Genomic DNA, 16,916 nt, shown 5'->3' on the forward strand with positions numbered 1-16,916 from the left:
TTTTTGGAGAAATAAGGGGCATTTCTTAATCGATTTTGGGCCCCGGAGGAATTTTCAAAATAAATGGAATTTCGGGCATTTTTGGAGAAAACGCCGAAATTTTGGGAAATTGAAAATGATGAGTTTTTCCTCCAAAAAAAAAAAAATTGGTGATCCATCAATGGATTGGTCTGGATGGTGATTTTGGGAGCCCGGTAAAATTCTTCGATGGAAAGAATTAAATATAAAAAAAAAAATGGCGGTTGGGCGCTTGAAGGAGATTTCCTTTATAGCCAATGCGGTGTGGCTAAAGCCCAATTCTGCTAGCGATTCCTGGGATTCAACGAAGGGAAGGACGAGCCTAGATCCCACCTAGAGCGTTTCGTCTTGAAACATAATCCACCCTTCGCCAAAGGCCGGGCAGGTGGACAATTCAGGTGATTGTTCACGAGTAACACCCGTAAGTGGGAGCGGGGCGTTACAGTATGTAAAATAAAAAATAATTTTTATTGTACAAACCCTAAAACTTACCCATACCTCTTGGCCTGAATATTTTCCATTGTTTGCCAGAAATAAAAAAAGAAAAAGAAAAACTATGATATTGCAAATCAGGCGCAGGGAGTGGAGGCTCTTCTGTTAGCATCCATGCGAAGCTGTAGAGAGTAGCAGTGAACAGTTCACTTAAGGCTACAACGCAAGTATCTCTCTCTCTCTCTCTCAGGCTTCGTTTGGCAATGCAGTTTGACCACTTTTAAGCTATTACTACAACGTTTAAGCTAGAAGATTTATTTAGTTATCTGTTTGGTTATGTCAAGAGCTTCAAAGCTCTATGGCTTAAACGCTTTTGTATTAGCGTTTAGATAAAGCTTTGGGACAGTAGCTTTTGCAGAAAAGCTAGTAAGAGCTGTTAAAGTTGACCAAGAAAAAGACAATCTTATCCTCTTCCAATTTTAATATTTACACTTCTTATCCCTCAACCCTTTTCTTCTGCTTCAACGAATCTCTTTTCTCTCATACCATCAGTGCCTCCTCCATAATGCCATTGCTGCGAATCTCCTCCCACAACGATCACCACCGCCACCCAGCGCTGCCCATCGCTGCCCAGCACCACCTCCTGCTCCCAGCACCGCCTCTTGCTTCCAGCGCCGCAAACTGCCATCGCCATCTCCTGCTTCCAGATCTGCCATCATCATCGTTGCCGTTGCCCGGGGTCGCGTCTGCTGCCGCCTCTTGCTTCCAGATCTGCCTTCGCTGTTGCCATTGTTGTTGCCTTCATTGCTGATTGGGTATATCTACACTGCTCATCTCTGTAAAATGGATTGGGTTGCTGTTATTGTTGATCTTGCTGTTGCCTTCATTGTTGTTGTTGTTTCCTTCATTGTTGTTGTTGTTTGCCAAACGAACCTTGAATAGGAATATAAGGCTCATATAAAAATGTAAAATTGCTACTTGCAAGTCAAAAAAAATGGATTAGGTTTGTTGCTGTTTATATAAAAATATTGTTGTTTGTGTAATAAAAATGTTCATATAAAAATGTAAAATTGCTACTTGCAAGTCAAAAAAAATGGATTGGGTTTGTTGTTGTACGTGTAAAAATATTGTTGTTTGTGTAATAAAAATGTCATTGCTATTTGCAAGTCAAAAAAATGGATTGGGCTTGTTGCTGTTTGTGGAAAAATGTTGCTTTTTGTGTAATAAACTTGCAAGTCATATAAAAATGTTCATTGTTGTTGTTTATGTAATATTATGTATTTTGTGAATAATGGTATATTCTAGTTTTTGGATGTTTTTGCATGTTTCAGTTTGGAATGTTTCAATACAAATACTAACTGCATGTTTCAATACAAAAACTATATTGGAATGTTTCTGCATGTTTCAGTTTCTGCTTTGTTTGTCAATATGTTTGGATTTCTATCTCTCCCACATTGTATATTGGTTATGATATAGATGGATAAAGGAAAGAAACGGATGAACTATATTTCCAATACGGGATGACCCTCTGCTAAGTGGAATGACCATACACATCTACAATTTATAGAGCTAGTAGAACAAGAGATTCAAAAGAGAAACAGGCCAGGATCATTTATAAATAAGGATGGGTGGAAAAAATTTGGTCAAGATTTTTAATGAAATAACAGGAAAATGTTATGACAACAAGCAATTGAAAAACCACTGGGATTCTATGAAGAATGAATGGACACTATTTAAGCAAATGATACGATGAGAGTCAGGTTTGGGGTGGGATGAATCAAAGAAGACTATTGCGGCAGATAATGCTTGGTGGGAGTAGAAAATTAAGGTATTTTGATATGTTCTCCATATGATAAATTTTTATATTTTATAAACTACTTGAGACACAATAAATGACAATTGTTTGCATTTGTGGGTTTACAGGAAAATGACAACTTTTGAAAATTCAGGAACAAAGACTTGTCCATCATATGGTTTCGCTATGATGGCTTATTCTCTGATATTGCAACAACTGGGGAAAAAGCACGAGCTCCAAGTCAATATCAACCTCCAACTCAACTATCGAGTACCGATAAAGAAGATGATGCAATTCAGCACACTGAGGATATAAATGATCTTGGAGAGCCATTTGATAGGGATCAAAGCCCCATTGATGCTGCAACTGGTGACGATTTGTTTCCAGAACCAAGCTGGCAACAAAGGAGATCATCGGCCCCTAAAAGGGATAGGAAGGAAAGGATGTCGAGTGCTGCCATGTTGAGGACAAATATTGAAGACTTAATGCAGCTATACACTAAGAGCACAAATACTACGAACTCTGTTGCTGGACCAGATGCAGAAAGTATTCCAAAATGCATGGAGGTATTGCAGCGTCTCCCCATTCAGGTTGGGTGTAAGTTGTGGAATTATGCTTGCACCCTTTTTACCAAGCCCCCGAATCGAACTGTCTTCATAAATCAACCATCTGATGAGGCAAGATTTGCTTGGTTGGACTACCTCCATCAGTTGTTTGAAGATCATCAGCCTCTACCATGAACTTTTTCCTTTAATATGTTTGAACTAATGTTATTTATGTTTGAGTATTATTGAGACTATTGTTGAGCGTGTTTTATGTTGAACATTGTTTGTTGTTGTGCGTGTTGGATGATGTGCTTCAACTTGTTAATGGTGTTTTATGTTTGAATGCAATTTGATATATTTTTAAAATTTTATAGACTTGACTTGTTAAGATCAACTAGTATTGATATTAATAAAGCTCCATGCTTTACAGAATAATGGAAGATCAGGAGAATGACTACGATGAAGCAAATAATGAACAGGTTAATGCAGAATCAATGTTCTTATTCAGACAAACTGCAGGGGCGATTTTAAATTATTACGCCAAATACATGCTCAAGGAACCATGCCGTACATCTCAACGAACAAGTCATACACTCATGCACAAAATACTAAATGGTAATGAAACTCGATGTTACCAAGATTTTCGTATGACAAAATCAATTTTTTTGGATTTATGTCATGATTTAACCGAAACATATGATCTCACCCCTACACGAGGAATGTCTGTGCCTGAATTAGTCGGAATATTTTTGATGATTTGTGGGTATGGGGTTGGGAATCGATTAATACAAGAAATGTTCAATCATTCTGGTGAGACAATTAGTCGACAATTTCATAGAGTTTTGGTTGCTGTTAATAAGTTAGCTATTGATATTATTAAACCACATCCAAATTACAATGATGGGGAAGGATACCACAAACTGAATAATCCCAAGTATTTGCCATTCTTTAAGGTATTTATTAATACATTCTATTAACTTGTGATTATTCTTAGGTTAATTGTTGAAACATAATTCGAATATCTTACATTTTCATTACATGGTTGTATTGGAGCTATTGATGGTACTCATGTAAAGGCTCGGTTGCCACGAGGTGAGGAAGTACCATTATAGGACGTAAAGGATATCCAACCCAAAATATCTTTGCAATTGTAGATTTCAACATGTGTTTTACATTTGCATGGGCGAGGTGGGAGGGATCAGCTCATGATGCCAAAATATTTGGTGAAGCAATTCGTAGGTCCGACTTGAATTTTTCCCACCCAACAGGAGAGAAATATTATCTAGTAGATGCATGATACTCTCATACGACTGGATACATGGGGCCATACAAAGGTGAGAATATAAGATATCATCTTGAAGATTTTCGACGTGCAAGAACAAGCCAATTGCGTGCACCAAGAGGGCATAAAGAGTCATTCAATTACTTACATTCTTCTTGCAGAATGGTTGTTGAGCGGACTTTTTGAGTATGGAAGAAAAGATTTAGGGTTTTGGGAGATATGCCTGCATATAATTTTGATACCCAACGAGACATTGTTTTAGATACAATGGCCATCCATAACTATATTAAAAAGAAAGAGGTACATGATGTTGCATTCACTACAGCTGAAAACGAAAATTATATTCTTGATGCACAATCTGTGACACCATTTGATGGTCAAAGAAACGATGAAGTGGACCAGAGTGATATTTATTGGATGGCAATGCGAGATGCTATAGCTCTAGATATTGGACAATCACGATAATTGTATGTCAATTTGACTCCCCCGAACAGGCAGAATAAAGTAATCATGACCTTCAACTTGGTTAGCTGGAAGGTGGTATTTCAGTTAAATTGTTTCTCCTGAACAATGGAATTGTTTTGCTTGTTACCGCCTGTAGTCTATTGTTCGCAATATATCAAACATTTATTCCACTTTTGATTAGCTATGGTGTTTTCCTTACAGATGGAAGATGACACTGATTGCTCTTTAGATTACCAATGAGATATATACACCTCCATTGTTGATTTCTTTCTCTTCATTTCTTGACAATTAGCTTCAATTGATCAGCTGAATAAAGTATATGTTTTGGGGTGGGGATGCTGATGAATAGTTCCCCAAGTGCCTGCTCCCCCATCCATACGATGTAACGATTACATGCAAGGCTTTGATTTTGGGTTAAATTGGGTGCACAATGAGTCTGTTGGATTAGTGTGAGAAATCCTAGACTTATAACAACATCATCAAATTGTAGTTTGTGATTTTTCTGTTTATCTTGATTATATTTTCTAATTTTAAAATTTGTAATTCAAATTTATTTCATTATCAATTATTGTGTCATGTATAATTTTGTAATCTTGGTGTTTTATATCAAATTTCTAGCGATTCAAAACAAATATAAATTTAAGTATTAATATTTATTTAAATGAAAAATACAGGATATGTAATGATAAAATTTAAAAATAAATAATTTTATATAATATTTCAACATATATATTGAATATTTTTATGAATTAAATTTAAATTTATACATAAAATAAAAAAATTATATATTTTTAAAATTATTTTATAATTTATTAATATGTAATTGTAAGTATTTTAGTAATTGGGCATCAATTATAATTTTTTTTTTTAAAAAATTATATTTTTTGAATTTTATTTGTATTTTTCAATATCATGTCTATTTTAGTCTTTTTATTAAGTTCTAACAATTTATCAGCTTTTACAAATCAAACACATAACTTTACACTAATAGCTTAAAAGCATATTTATCCAAACACATTATCAGCTTAAACGCTATTATATAACTTAAACACTACCCAATTTAAACGCTGTTAAAAAAAAACCTAACCAAACTAATCCTCAAGCTGCCTTCAAACAGCTTGATCGTTTCTAATAGAAAATTTACAAATAACTAAGTTAAAGAAGCATGGAGATACTCAAAACCCTAGGATTCGCAGGTCTAATATGGAGAGCTTCAATAATCAACCAATTCTTGTGGGTAATTGAGTTTCGAAGCCCCGAATGATTGTAATGGCAAATTTTGTGCTTGAAATATTCTGTTGTGTGTGTGTGCGTTCACTTGTTTGAACCCGTTGGATAACTTGGGTGTGCTTTATTGAGATTCTTGATTAACAGGGTTCTCCGGGTCTTCCCACGCTGGCGGAGCTATTATATTTGAAAAGGTACCCATTGATGTTCAATTAATTCAGGAACAGAGAAGTAGCCGCCGTACCTGTATTATTTAGGTTTGATGAAATAATTAGTGCCTTCGTACCTATTGGGTACAATAATTAGTTGCAGATGATCTACAATTCTGTACATATTACTGAAGAATGAATTTGCTGTAGTCTCTGTACGTATGTTTGCAGGACGAGGAGGCGATTGTGTTTCAGAAATGTAGTTTCGTTCAATAAAATGAGGGACTCACTGCATTAAAAAGTAGAACCACCTCCGTTTTTTCCTTCCCAGTTTGTTGTAAAATTTTCTGGTCTGCTGCAAATAAAGTTGTCCTTGATGAAACACAAATATGGCTGTAAAGTATAGATGCCGTCTAATCCAGTAATAAGCTTAATGCGGCTTCTTGTGCATGGCTGCTAGTCTTTGAATTGGCACATTACTATCTTCGGGAATATGAAGTCATCTTTAAAAATTAAAAAGAAAAAAAAACTTTGGGGATATGAAGAGTGTAATTGCAGACATAAGCTAAAGGTAGCTTAACATGTGAAATTCTGCTATTGTAGCAATCTATATGCACATCGTCCTAATGCTGTGAAAGTATTTCGTAGACTCACTAGTTTAATCTCCAATTGGATGTGCTTATGTTATAGGAGCTAATTGGACCATGTGGTTATAGCCTTTTTGTCATCAAGTGTTCCGAACCCTTTGTTTCAAACCTTTTATCTGTATTTTTTGTTGGTGGCATAGATACGCTTGCCCAGATTCCTTATTGATCACTCCAAAATTTGAAGGAGTCTTGATTGAGCTGAAGTATCAACAATTCATCAAATAGATGATATTGGCATCCCAGTCTAGTTCTTGTTCTTACAACAATAGAATGTGTAAATAAAGCAGCACAACTTTGTACAGAAGTGAAATGTAGATTTATTCTTTTAAATGTCTTTATTGTAAATGAACAGAAAGAACATGTATGCCTTCCATGAAACAAGCCCATCTTGGTGGAAGAATAATTGATGTCCTTTATATTAGTAATCAGTCGGGTCAGTTTTTTCAGATTGGAACCTAGACTGAACTTAACTGCCTGTGAATGAATGTTCTCCAAGAAAAAAGGGATATCTAAACTTTTTAAAGATCAAGAACCAGTTCTATATCAAGAGTTATGCAGTGTGAGCCATCTTATGAGATTCTCGATTCGGCCTTTTTATATTTGTATATTTCTAGATAGATATTAGGTTTATATTACTTAAGATATTGGTTTTGTGTTGGCTTTGGACAATTACTTCATTCATGTTTTTCTTTTAGCAGTGAATTTCTCGCCATATATGAGTGAGCAGTACAAAATGATTGCAGATTCTGCCAGAATAGAATGTCATATAGATACAGATGTGGACAACAAAATGATAGAAAGTTCAGGTGGAAGAGATGTTTGTGAGTCAGCAAGTGGAGTAATGCTTGATTTATATGATGACAGAGACTTGGTTGTTCCTGAAATAGATGAGAATATGCAGCCATATATTGGAATGGAGTTCGATTCTGAAGAGGCTGCTATGGTGTTCTATGATGCATATGCAACGCGTATTGGCTTTATAATCCGCATTGGTAATTGCCATCGTTCAAGCCGCGATGGATCAGTTATTAGTCGCAGATTTCTCTGTAACAAAGAAGGTTTCCGTGTAAAAAGTAAGAAAGTCAAGAAGCTTGAAGTGAGGAAGCCAAGGGAGATAACTAGGGAGGGATGCAAGGCAATGATAATGGTGAGGAAGGAGAAGTCTGGTAAATGGGTTGTCACAAAACTTGAAACAAAGCATAGTCACCCATTGGGAATACCTGCTGGGAAGGTTCGTCAACCTACAGTTCAAGCTGGGCCACAGGTTTGCTGAAATTATATTTGCTGTTTTGTTTTTGCTTCTCCTTTTGTGACTAATTTTCTAGATCTTTTGTTCTCTCTGTCTCTGTGTTAATGTTTCCCTTCAGTAAAATTTGACTTCCTTTTTAGTCCCTGTTCTTAAGTTTGTTCTTCCCTCTCCTTTCTTCTCTAGTTTGTCATATGCCTCTCTTGAGGGAGAGTCATGTTGTCCTAGAAGTTGTTTTTCTTTTTTTTTTCTCACTTTTGATTATAATATAGTCAGCATCACCTTTTGAATAGTCAATACTAAGGAGAACAAGGTTTGAAGTTGCCAAAATGGAAAATACAAGTCATAGTTATGCTCACACACACACACACACATATATATATTTTGGAAGTCAAAAGAAATTATTTAAACTAAACCTAGTCAAATCAGATCTTGACCAAAATATATCCAAAATGCATATGGGTGACAAGTACAGGACCTTGCTGAGTAATTGGTGATTACAGTTCTTACATATGGAAAGGTCCTTGGGTGGCTAATATGTCCCAATTAAGACCATGGTGTCATCCACATTTAGAATCATGATTCTTCAAGGAGTGTTTACTCTTATTGATTGGCCAAGTGTCTCTTGGAAGGCTTGTTTGCTTTTTAAAATGTTTGATAAACAATCTGTGTCAAATTTTGAAAATGCTAATCCCTATGGTGCCCTTTGTGCAGTCTTATAGCGTTGGATTTCTGACAAATCAAGTTCCTTCTCTGCTAATTCTAACCATCAATGATCAGAAACCTTTAGAGCTGCTTCCTTGTTTCTTTTTCTGAGTTCTAGAGAGTGGAAGAAGTCGGGTTTTAATGCTGCATAATAGTTTGAATATCATGTTCAGCTGTATCCTGTTTAATGCTATCCTAATTTCCTAAGGAAACTGATTTTGGCATAACAATTAAGTTCAACTGTAATTTTTTGGCTTATCCAAAAAAAGAAAATAAAAAAAAATGCTAGCAGCAGCCACTATTGGCTCCAGTCTCTCTTTGACCAAAAAATTTCTATTTGCAGGATGAAAAGGAAAAGAAAATCCGGCAGTTGTCTGTGCAGCTTCAACGTGCAAACCAACAACTAGTAGAGTGCCGTAAGCAACTGGATGTAGTTTTGAAAGATGTAGAACAGCATATGAACCACCTCACAAAGAGCATCCACGAAATAGTTGAAAATATAAAAGAAATTGAAGACGAGGGAGAAGAGCAATTGTAGCAAAGTCAATGAATACATACTGGCTCTGGTGCATTTCTACCTTCCCTTCCTAACTATTAGTTGAATACTAGTTATGGCTACATCTAGTTCCTTTTCCATCATATATCTATCATACTCATTTTTCATTTTTTTCCTTTTCTTTTCTTTTTCCATTTTATTATCAAATTGTGCAATTCAGCAAGTGAATGATTTATAGGCATTGGAAAGATTTGGCATTTGTTATGAGCTTGTAGAGGCTTGATAATGCTTTAATTTTTTGAATGATTTTGTTGCTGCATGGGTATTTTGCAGAAACCTGTGTTCTAAACTCGGGACTGGCACATCCTTCTCTAGAACTACTAGCAAAGATCATAACAGGTTCTTTGCCATTGGAAGTGCATATCGCATTCATTCAGAAGTACATTACACTATTTTGGTTTTATAAAGTGATTCTGTACATTTCCTACAGCCTGCAGTAATAGGAAATCTTCAGTCAATTTGCATGCAGAACCCTTTTGCAGGAGATTGTGCATTATCAAGCACCATGCCTGTGATACCCGTTTAACGGAAGTATGCCTCCTGCTATCTGCAAGTTGTCGCCTTGTACTTGATTAATTCAATATGGCATCTACATTTTGGATTTTGGTGCCTGCAAGGAGGGAAACCAGTTTGCCGCAATTATATACAATGGCATGGCGTTTGCACCGGAAAGAAATGGGTATGTGACTGTGAGTGGCATCATCTCCCCTTGAAAGACTGTTGAAGTGTCTTCTTTGTTTCGCTCGCTTGCTCTCTCTACATACATATAGATAGTGAATTTGAATTCACTCCTCACGACTATATTCCTTTGTCGGCCTCTTCATCACCATTCCTGGTGCCGTGATACCAGCAGCATTGAGCTGACAAGAAGCTGTTGGGCTTTGAGGTCACCTCTTTCAGTTTCATCTCAAGCTGGCGATCAACATCTTCATCTTCATCGGCATGGAAATTGATGATTCCACTTGAGATTCTCATTAAGGACCTTACATTACGGTATCATTATCAACCTCAATTGTTGTATAGGTGAGTTGATGGTCAATGTTGTTGATATCCTGTAGGGTTGTCTGTTTGTGGATTGTGGTGTTATTTACTCTTCAGTTAATCTAATACTAGAGCTACATCATCAATCATCAATCAACATTCCGGCATAGAATTTTCCTTTATCGTGTGGCCCTCTAACTTGCACTCTGGCTTAGAGTTAAGAGTTTGGTTTAATGTGGAGAAAATGGATTAACAAGCAAGAACTAAAATGAAATAATGTTAATGAATTACAAAGAAAGAATTAAAGAAAAGGACAGAAAAATAACTGAGTCAGTTATTATTTATTAATTGTTAACAACCTTTGTCTTGTCTTGCCTTAATGATACATCTAATTTCATAAAATATTAATAAGAGACTTTTAAATTTGAGTGTTGATAATGATATTATCATTAATAATTTATTAGAAATTATTCAACCCTTTCATATATATAATATAAATAATGGAATCATTTAAAAAAAAATTGAACAAACTTATATTTTTATATTTGTACTTTCATGTTTTTTTTTTTTTGTAATTATTTCAATTTTTTATTATTTCGATTATATTTTTGTACTTGTATTTTTAAATTAATTTAATTTTTATATTTTAATTTTTTTGGGTGTGATAGCTTGAATTTTTTATTATTTTAATTATACATATTTGTATTTTTAAGTAAATTTAACATTTATATTTAACGTGTAAAAAAAAAAAGTGAGATGAATTAGTTTTTTGAGTTAAAATTTTAATTAATTTGTTAAATTTAAAACATTGTCAGCAACCACTTTCTTTCATCTTTATATTCTTTTACTTTCTTGACCATACATATTATAATTTTTTTACACATAATCAACAAGTATTGATTATCTTATTTTATTATCTTTTATATGTCAAATAGAAGTTAAATTGATTAAAAAATATAAATATATGAATATAATTGAAATAATAAAAAATTTAAGTTGTTAAAAAAATTAAAATATAAAAGTTAAATTAATTTAAAATATAAATTTAAAAGTATAATTAAAATAATAAAAAAATTAAATAATGATCTGAAAAACACATAATACATAACAAAAATATTAGATTGGACAAAAAAATTTAATCTTAATCACCTGCCCAATTAACATTGATATGGTTTCTGTTTAGTTGGATGGATTTGGATTGTTGAGAAACTTTGAGTGATTGTCAAAAATATAATTTAAAAAAATAATAATACTCCCTTCTTAATGTAATGGCTGGCTGGTTAGTTTGGGTTCTGGAAGGAAAAGGAATAGTTTGAGAATATATTTTGGAGGCGGTGGTATTTTGAAAAACAAATTTAAGAAAAATTTACCCCAACCTTCTGCCTCCAGACCCCAGACTGTTTGAAACCCTAATTTCCCCGTTTTATTCGACTTGGACCTTCGCTCTCCCATGGACTCTCTGCTCGCAAACTATGCCTCTTCAGACGAAGAAGCACCAGGACCAGGCCACCTCCGATCGCAAAATCCGGATCATCCCTCTGAATCCGCCGGAAGAAGGTCACCGCCTTCCTCGAAAATCTTCTCCTCTCTCTTCTCTTCGCTTCCACCTCCAAAATCCCACCTCCCGATCCCAACCGATCTCTCATCTACAAAGCCCACCACCAATCAAGAAGAAGAGGAGGAGGAGGAGGAGGAGGAGGAACCGCAATCAGGACAGCTTGAACCCGAATCTTATCCTGTTTTCTCGTCGCTTCCTCAACCCAAGTTCCGCGATGCCCTCCTCAATCCGCCGGTTTCTTCTCCAAATCCCGAGAAGAAAATTGTTGTGCAGTTGAAGCTTCCGATAAACCCTCTCATCATCAAGTCTGGCGCTGGCAATGTCGACGACGATGAGGATGATGGCGGTAGAGAAGTTAAAAAACGTGAGAAATCTATTACGCAACCGTCATCGGTTAAATCGTTCCTATCGAGTATTCCTGCGCCCAAGAACTCCTCTTCGGCATTGGGCGCGGCGCCCACTGCTTCAGGTTCAGGAAGGAGATCGATTCTCGAAGCGAATTTGCCTGCATCGACTTCAAAGGCTTTTGGCACCGAAAGCACCAAAACGGGTGCTAATCCAGACGTTTGGAGCTATGATGGGCAATGGCCCTCTGCTTCATCAGGTGATTTGGGGAATTCTTGTTCTGAATATGCAGTTGCCAATAGTGACGCATCTGGCTGGGCTACTGCCAATGCAAATTATGAAAACTATTACAGTCATCCCAACCATGGAAGCTACGATGATTACGGGCAATATGAGCATGAGAGCAATTGGGGCGATGGCTCCACTGCAATGATGCCATCGGGTTCAGAAATCTTGGGGAATGAAGCAGGGGAAAGTTTGGCGAAAATTTCGGGGAAGAGAGGTAGGAATGGGGTTCCTCGGGAAATAGTTGAGGTGAAGCAGGATGAATTGATTAGGAATCGGCCCCGGGAGGACCAGGTCAGGTTAACTGGAATGGCGTTTGGGCCCTCATACAAGGTACTGAAATCTAGTCTTCTATCCCTCGTTGAACTCGAATTCTAGTTAATACGACCCTTGCAAAACGAGGAGTTTCTTGCAGTGGAGACGCCTTCTAATTTAGTTGCCTTTTCTGAATGGATGAATTTATCTTTCTTGCAGCCTGTTTCAACAAAGGGGAAACCAACAAAGTTGCATAAGAGGAAGCATCAGATTGGTTCTTTGTACTACGATGTGAAGCAGAAAGAAATGGAGCTTGCAGAGCGCCGCTCCAAAGGGTTACTCACCAAAGCTCAAACACAAGCCAAGTATGGGTGGTGAGAAATCAATCCATCAAGGTGACTTGCAGAACATTTCTTATGTTGTGTAATAATCTATCTGTTAATTCAAGGTGCTTTTTATCTTTAGCCTTTCCTCATCATAGAAGAGGAAATGCTCACCAATTTAGTAACAGACCAGGAAATTCATGTTTCTGAGACTGGGAACGTGTTGCTTATCTTTGGAATATGTTGAGAGAAAAACATTAGATATGTGAATGTATTAGTATTATTTATTTTGACAGGGAAAGCAAACTGTGGATGATTAAAATACTGAATTTCCCCAACTTCATTTTTTATATTATCGGATGGAATGATTTCTCACTGTGAAGGATGCATTTCAAACTAGCGCCATGTGCAAAGATGGGAATATTTGTGTGGGGGTGGGGCACTGTTGGCTAGATTGGATTCTGATGGCGAGTTACCGTATTGCAGCTATGAGTATGGAGTAACAGAAGAACCAAGTTATTTCAGACTCCTGTTGGAAAGCTATTGTGAAGAGCTCCTTATTGCACCATAGCTAAGCAATTCAACAGCTCTAGACAGGCTCTCTATGAGGTTTGCTTGATCAAGATTTGTTCCCTCTGTCAAAATGTACACTTCTAAGGGAGTCTGCTTATATAAGCACTCAGATTCAGGTTCTAAACCCCTGCAGTTTTCTTTAAAAACTCAAAGCCTTTAGGATAATTGAGCATCATTGGAGCAACATGATTAACTTGGCCAATAAGGTTAGGTTGCCTGTTTTTTATGGTTCTTCTTCGTGAGATTTATCTTGAGGTTTTTGGTTCTCCATATTTGCCTTTCTAGTTGGAATCAAACTGATGATGGTAATGATGTTCCTTGAATATTCAGTGTTAATTTCTCTGTTAAACTTTGTGGTTATTATGGGATAAGTGGTTGGAATTTGAATTTGATTCAAATCCCTCCACGTTTTGATTTTTAAAAGGATATATCTGTATGATATATGTATATATCTATATCTTTGTGATATATATATATATATAGACATAGAATAGAAAAAAAAGGTAGTCAACTCTGATTCAATTTTTAGGTTGTTCATACACCATCTTTGACATCACCATTTCAAGCCTTAGACGAACAAGGGTTGGCCAGAAGAAAGAAAGTTTTTATAGTTTTCTTCTGCAAAGGTTGTTAGACAAATCATGGTTCAATTCTTCTGCTATGATTCAGGTATATATATATATATATATATGTTTTGTTATTTTTTTTACAAAGTTCTTTAGTGGTATCATAGCTACATTATTTGTCTACATCATTATGATTGACCATTCAGAGCCACAGTGTTGGTAACTCGTGACTTTTTGGCATAAAATTATTTATTTTTTGTCTATTTGCTACTAACTAGCCATGACCAAGGCTCTATTGTCGGCGGCCATATGCATCACAGTTGGTGGGATTGCTCGTGGGTCTTCCTCACCGTGGCTGAGGATGTGTAGTCGGCGGTCGCGTACGTTGAGGCCAGTGGGAGGTTCGTTCAAGTCGCTGGCGAATGAGGGGCGAAGTGGTAGTGACCGATTGGTCATCTTCTTCATCTTGGTCGACTAATGGATCAAGCCCTTGCAGGGCTGATAGCTCTAGCTCATTCTTTCCCATCACACATCGTCGCCAACCAGCGCCATGCCCCATCTTCTTTAACTGACGGTGGTCGACTCCCCATGGGTTCATTGAGCTCGTCGTTGTGAGTTTGTCATGGTCGTGGGTTTACTGTGACTGCCATGGCCGATGATTCGCCATGGTTGCAGCCTCTTCTTGTTGTCGATCAACTACCTCTGTGGTTGTCATTGAAGATGGGAAGCTAGCAGCCAAAGCTGTCGGCGATGAAGGGTGTGAAAGAGGGAGGCGACCGGTGGGGAATATTGGGGAAAGAGGCGATGGCGAGGCGCAAGGTTGGAGGCAAAAACCCTAAGTGATGAAGGGGGAAGAAGATGGGTCCACTAAGTGTTGGGTCGACCCACTATGTTGGATTCAGATCGGGTTGACTTGATCCATTAAGAGATCCATAAGCGAATCTAGATTAGAGTCAATCCGACCAATTATTAGCAACAATAAAGGATTTAAAAAAAGGAAAAAATTATAATTATTTTTTAGCATATCTTTTTTTTTGGAATATTAATTTTGAAAATTAGTGATGTTATCTTCATCACATTTATTATGTGTTTTAATTTTGTCATGATAATTGCTTTAATTGCAAATATTTATAATGAAATTCAAAATGTATATGAAATAAATATGATATGGCATATTTTGCATAATAGAAAATTACCTTGTTAATTATCTGTCTTATGCAAATATGTAGTTTTATTTTTTTTATTGATAATTAGTTTGTACCATGTTTCTGTTTAGTATCGATTTTGGTGCTTGTGTAGGTCCTTAGGTACTGTTTGGATTTTGTTAAATGGTTTTACATAGGCAATTGAGTCAAAGTGTTTTAGTTATGCATCATGGATGATGATTTTAGACCCTGGCGATATGTTGATCCTTGAGTGTATATATAAATGTTTTGATTTAATTGTTTGTTTTAAGCATGTGTACTGAATATCTTTTTATTATCCTTGATTTAATGATCACGCCTACTAGTTTTGCTGGAAGTTTGATTAGGATAGACAAGTTGGATAGGTCCAACTACTTCATATGAGAGAAGTAGATTCAGTATCTACTTCAGATGGAAAAGATATGGGACACTTTAGAGACTTTCCATCTCAAACCATAAGGGGAAAATGTTTTATTGGCAACACAGAAGGCATATGAGAAATGGCTCGAGAGAGATCGCCATGTTTGTCTTATGATACTTGTTAGCATGTAGAGTAACCTCATGGGTTAGTTTGAGCCTTGCCAGACTATCATGGAGATGTGGCAGAAGCTGAAGATCACTTTTGGTTAAGACATATGCTATAAAGCTTCGTGCTTTACAGTTGAAATTTCAATAGTATATCAAGGACCCAAGGCATAGTATGACTGAGCATCTAAGAGTGATGAGTTCACTTATTAGAGATCTTCAAAATGCGGTAGTAGTACTTTATGATGAGCAACAACTCTTAGGGGTGATTAGATCCTTGTCTGACCCTGAATGGTCCTAGATGAAACTCTAATGACACATAGCAAGAATATTAAAACATTTGATGATATTTCACATCACTTGGAGTTTAAGGTGGAGCGCATTAAGTGAATCGAGTGGCGGCTTTTGTGGCCAAGGCCGAGAGGCATGAGGGCTTTGGGCCTAAATGCAGAAGGCAAGCATTGAGGGCATCAAGTCTTACACTTAAGAATGGCAAAAGCAAGAAGGCCAAGGAGGGGACGCGTGGAAAGAATGATTTATTCAAACTAAAATGTTATAATTGTATGAAAAATGGTCATTTCGTTTGGGATTGTTCAGAGCCAAAGAAGGTGTATTCCTTGTTTATTTCTCATTTACTTTATGTTTGCTCGCATACATTAGTTGCATATTCGTGTCTTGAGTGGATTGTGGATACAGAAGCAACGCGACACATATGCAATCCCAATCTTATGAATTTGAGGGCACATCATGGCACCATTCTATCTTGGCTTACATGGCCATGCCTTTTATTCTATAAATCACAATCAACATCCATGATAGAAAAGGTAAAGGAAACTAAAGCGATGGAATGATTATCATAAACATAATCCGAGTTTAGTTTGAAAAAACCATCAACTAAGAAACCACAACCAAAAAATGTATTCTCTAAATAGATGTTCACACCAGTACCATGAAAAAGAAAAGAACATCTTTGTCCCAATAAAAATGCTATTGATAAAAAATCATACCGGACTCCAAGAGCATACATAACATCCTTTAGGAATACTTTTGTCATTCTTCATTTTGAGCTTGTATGAACCAATTCCAAGAACCTCTTTTTATGTGTCATTCCCAAGTGTGACGTACTTATTGTTTCCCCGCTGGCATTCGATGGTAATCCATAAACCCTTTTCTCTCAGTACTTATGTGTCGCGTTGCTCCTGTATCCACAATTCACTCATGACGTGAGTATGTAACTAATGCATGCGAGTAAAA

At 36.5% G+C, this 16,916-nt stretch overlaps 2 protein-coding genes across 10 annotated transcripts; both read left to right on the forward strand.

Annotated features, from left to right (window-relative positions):
• The first annotated feature begins 5,640 nt into the window (after positions 1-5,640).
• LOC127796192 (protein FAR-RED IMPAIRED RESPONSE 1-like) lies at positions 5,641-10,194 on the forward strand. Of its 7 annotated transcripts, none has more exons than XR_008021969.1 (5): positions 5,641-5,958; positions 7,259-7,824; positions 8,855-9,077; positions 9,341-9,746; positions 9,918-10,194. XR_008021969.1 is itself a non-coding variant. In XM_052328207.1 (5 exons), the coding sequence occupies exons 3-4, from the start codon at positions 7,276-7,278 to the stop codon at positions 9,047-9,049; spliced, it is 744 nt and encodes a 247-aa protein (XP_052184167.1). In that variant the 5' UTR covers positions 5,656-5,774; positions 5,912-5,958; positions 7,259-7,275; the 3' UTR covers positions 9,050-9,077; positions 9,341-10,194. The 7 variants fall into 7 exon arrangements, 4 of the variants coding, with proteins under 4 accessions (XP_052184166.1, XP_052184168.1, XP_052184164.1 ...); XR_008021970.1 differs by having other exon boundaries at positions 9,921-10,194; XR_008021968.1 differs by having other exon boundaries at positions 9,341-9,406; positions 9,498-10,194.
• Positions 10,195-11,349: 1,155 nt separating this feature from the next.
• Positions 11,350-13,710, forward strand: LOC127797073 (uncharacterized). 3 transcript variants are annotated; one of them, XM_052329579.1, is made up of 3 exons: positions 11,350-12,569; positions 12,711-12,886; positions 13,111-13,294. In XM_052329579.1, exons 1-2 carry the CDS (start codon positions 11,499-11,501, stop codon positions 12,867-12,869), a joined length of 1,230 nt encoding a protein of 409 aa, XP_052185539.1. In that variant the 5' UTR covers positions 11,350-11,498; the 3' UTR covers positions 12,870-12,886; positions 13,111-13,294. The 3 variants fall into 3 exon arrangements, with proteins under 3 accessions (XP_052185539.1, XP_052185538.1, XP_052185537.1); XM_052329578.1 differs by lacking the exon at positions 13,111-13,294 and adding an exon at positions 13,301-13,710 and having other exon boundaries at positions 11,351-12,569; XM_052329577.1 differs by lacking the exon at positions 13,111-13,294 and having other exon boundaries at positions 11,352-12,569; positions 12,711-13,104.
• The last annotated feature ends 3,206 nt before the right edge of the window (positions 13,711-16,916 follow it).

This window comes from Diospyros lotus, chromosome 3, assembly GCF_014633365.1.
Source record: "Diospyros lotus cultivar Yz01 chromosome 3, ASM1463336v1, whole genome shotgun sequence".
NCBI lineage: Eukaryota > Viridiplantae > Streptophyta > Magnoliopsida > Ericales > Ebenaceae > Diospyros > Diospyros lotus.

Bases quoted from the DNA above. Each gene is read 5' to 3' on its own strand.
- LOC127796192 (XM_052328204.1), top strand. From the start codon at position 7,276: ATGAGTGAGCAGTACAAAATGATTGCAGATTCTGCCAGAATAGAATGT. The intron at 7,825-8,854 runs GTTTGCTGAAAT...TTCTATTTGCAG, and splicing joins CAGTTCAAGCTGGGCCACAG to GATGAAAAGGAAAAGAAAAT.
- LOC127797073 (XM_052329579.1), top strand. From the start codon at position 11,499: ATGGACTCTCTGCTCGCAAACTATGCCTCTTCAGACGAAGAAGCACCA. The intron at 12,570-12,710 runs GTACTGAAATCT...TCTTTCTTGCAG, and splicing joins CGTTTGGGCCCTCATACAAG to CCTGTTTCAACAAAGGGGAA.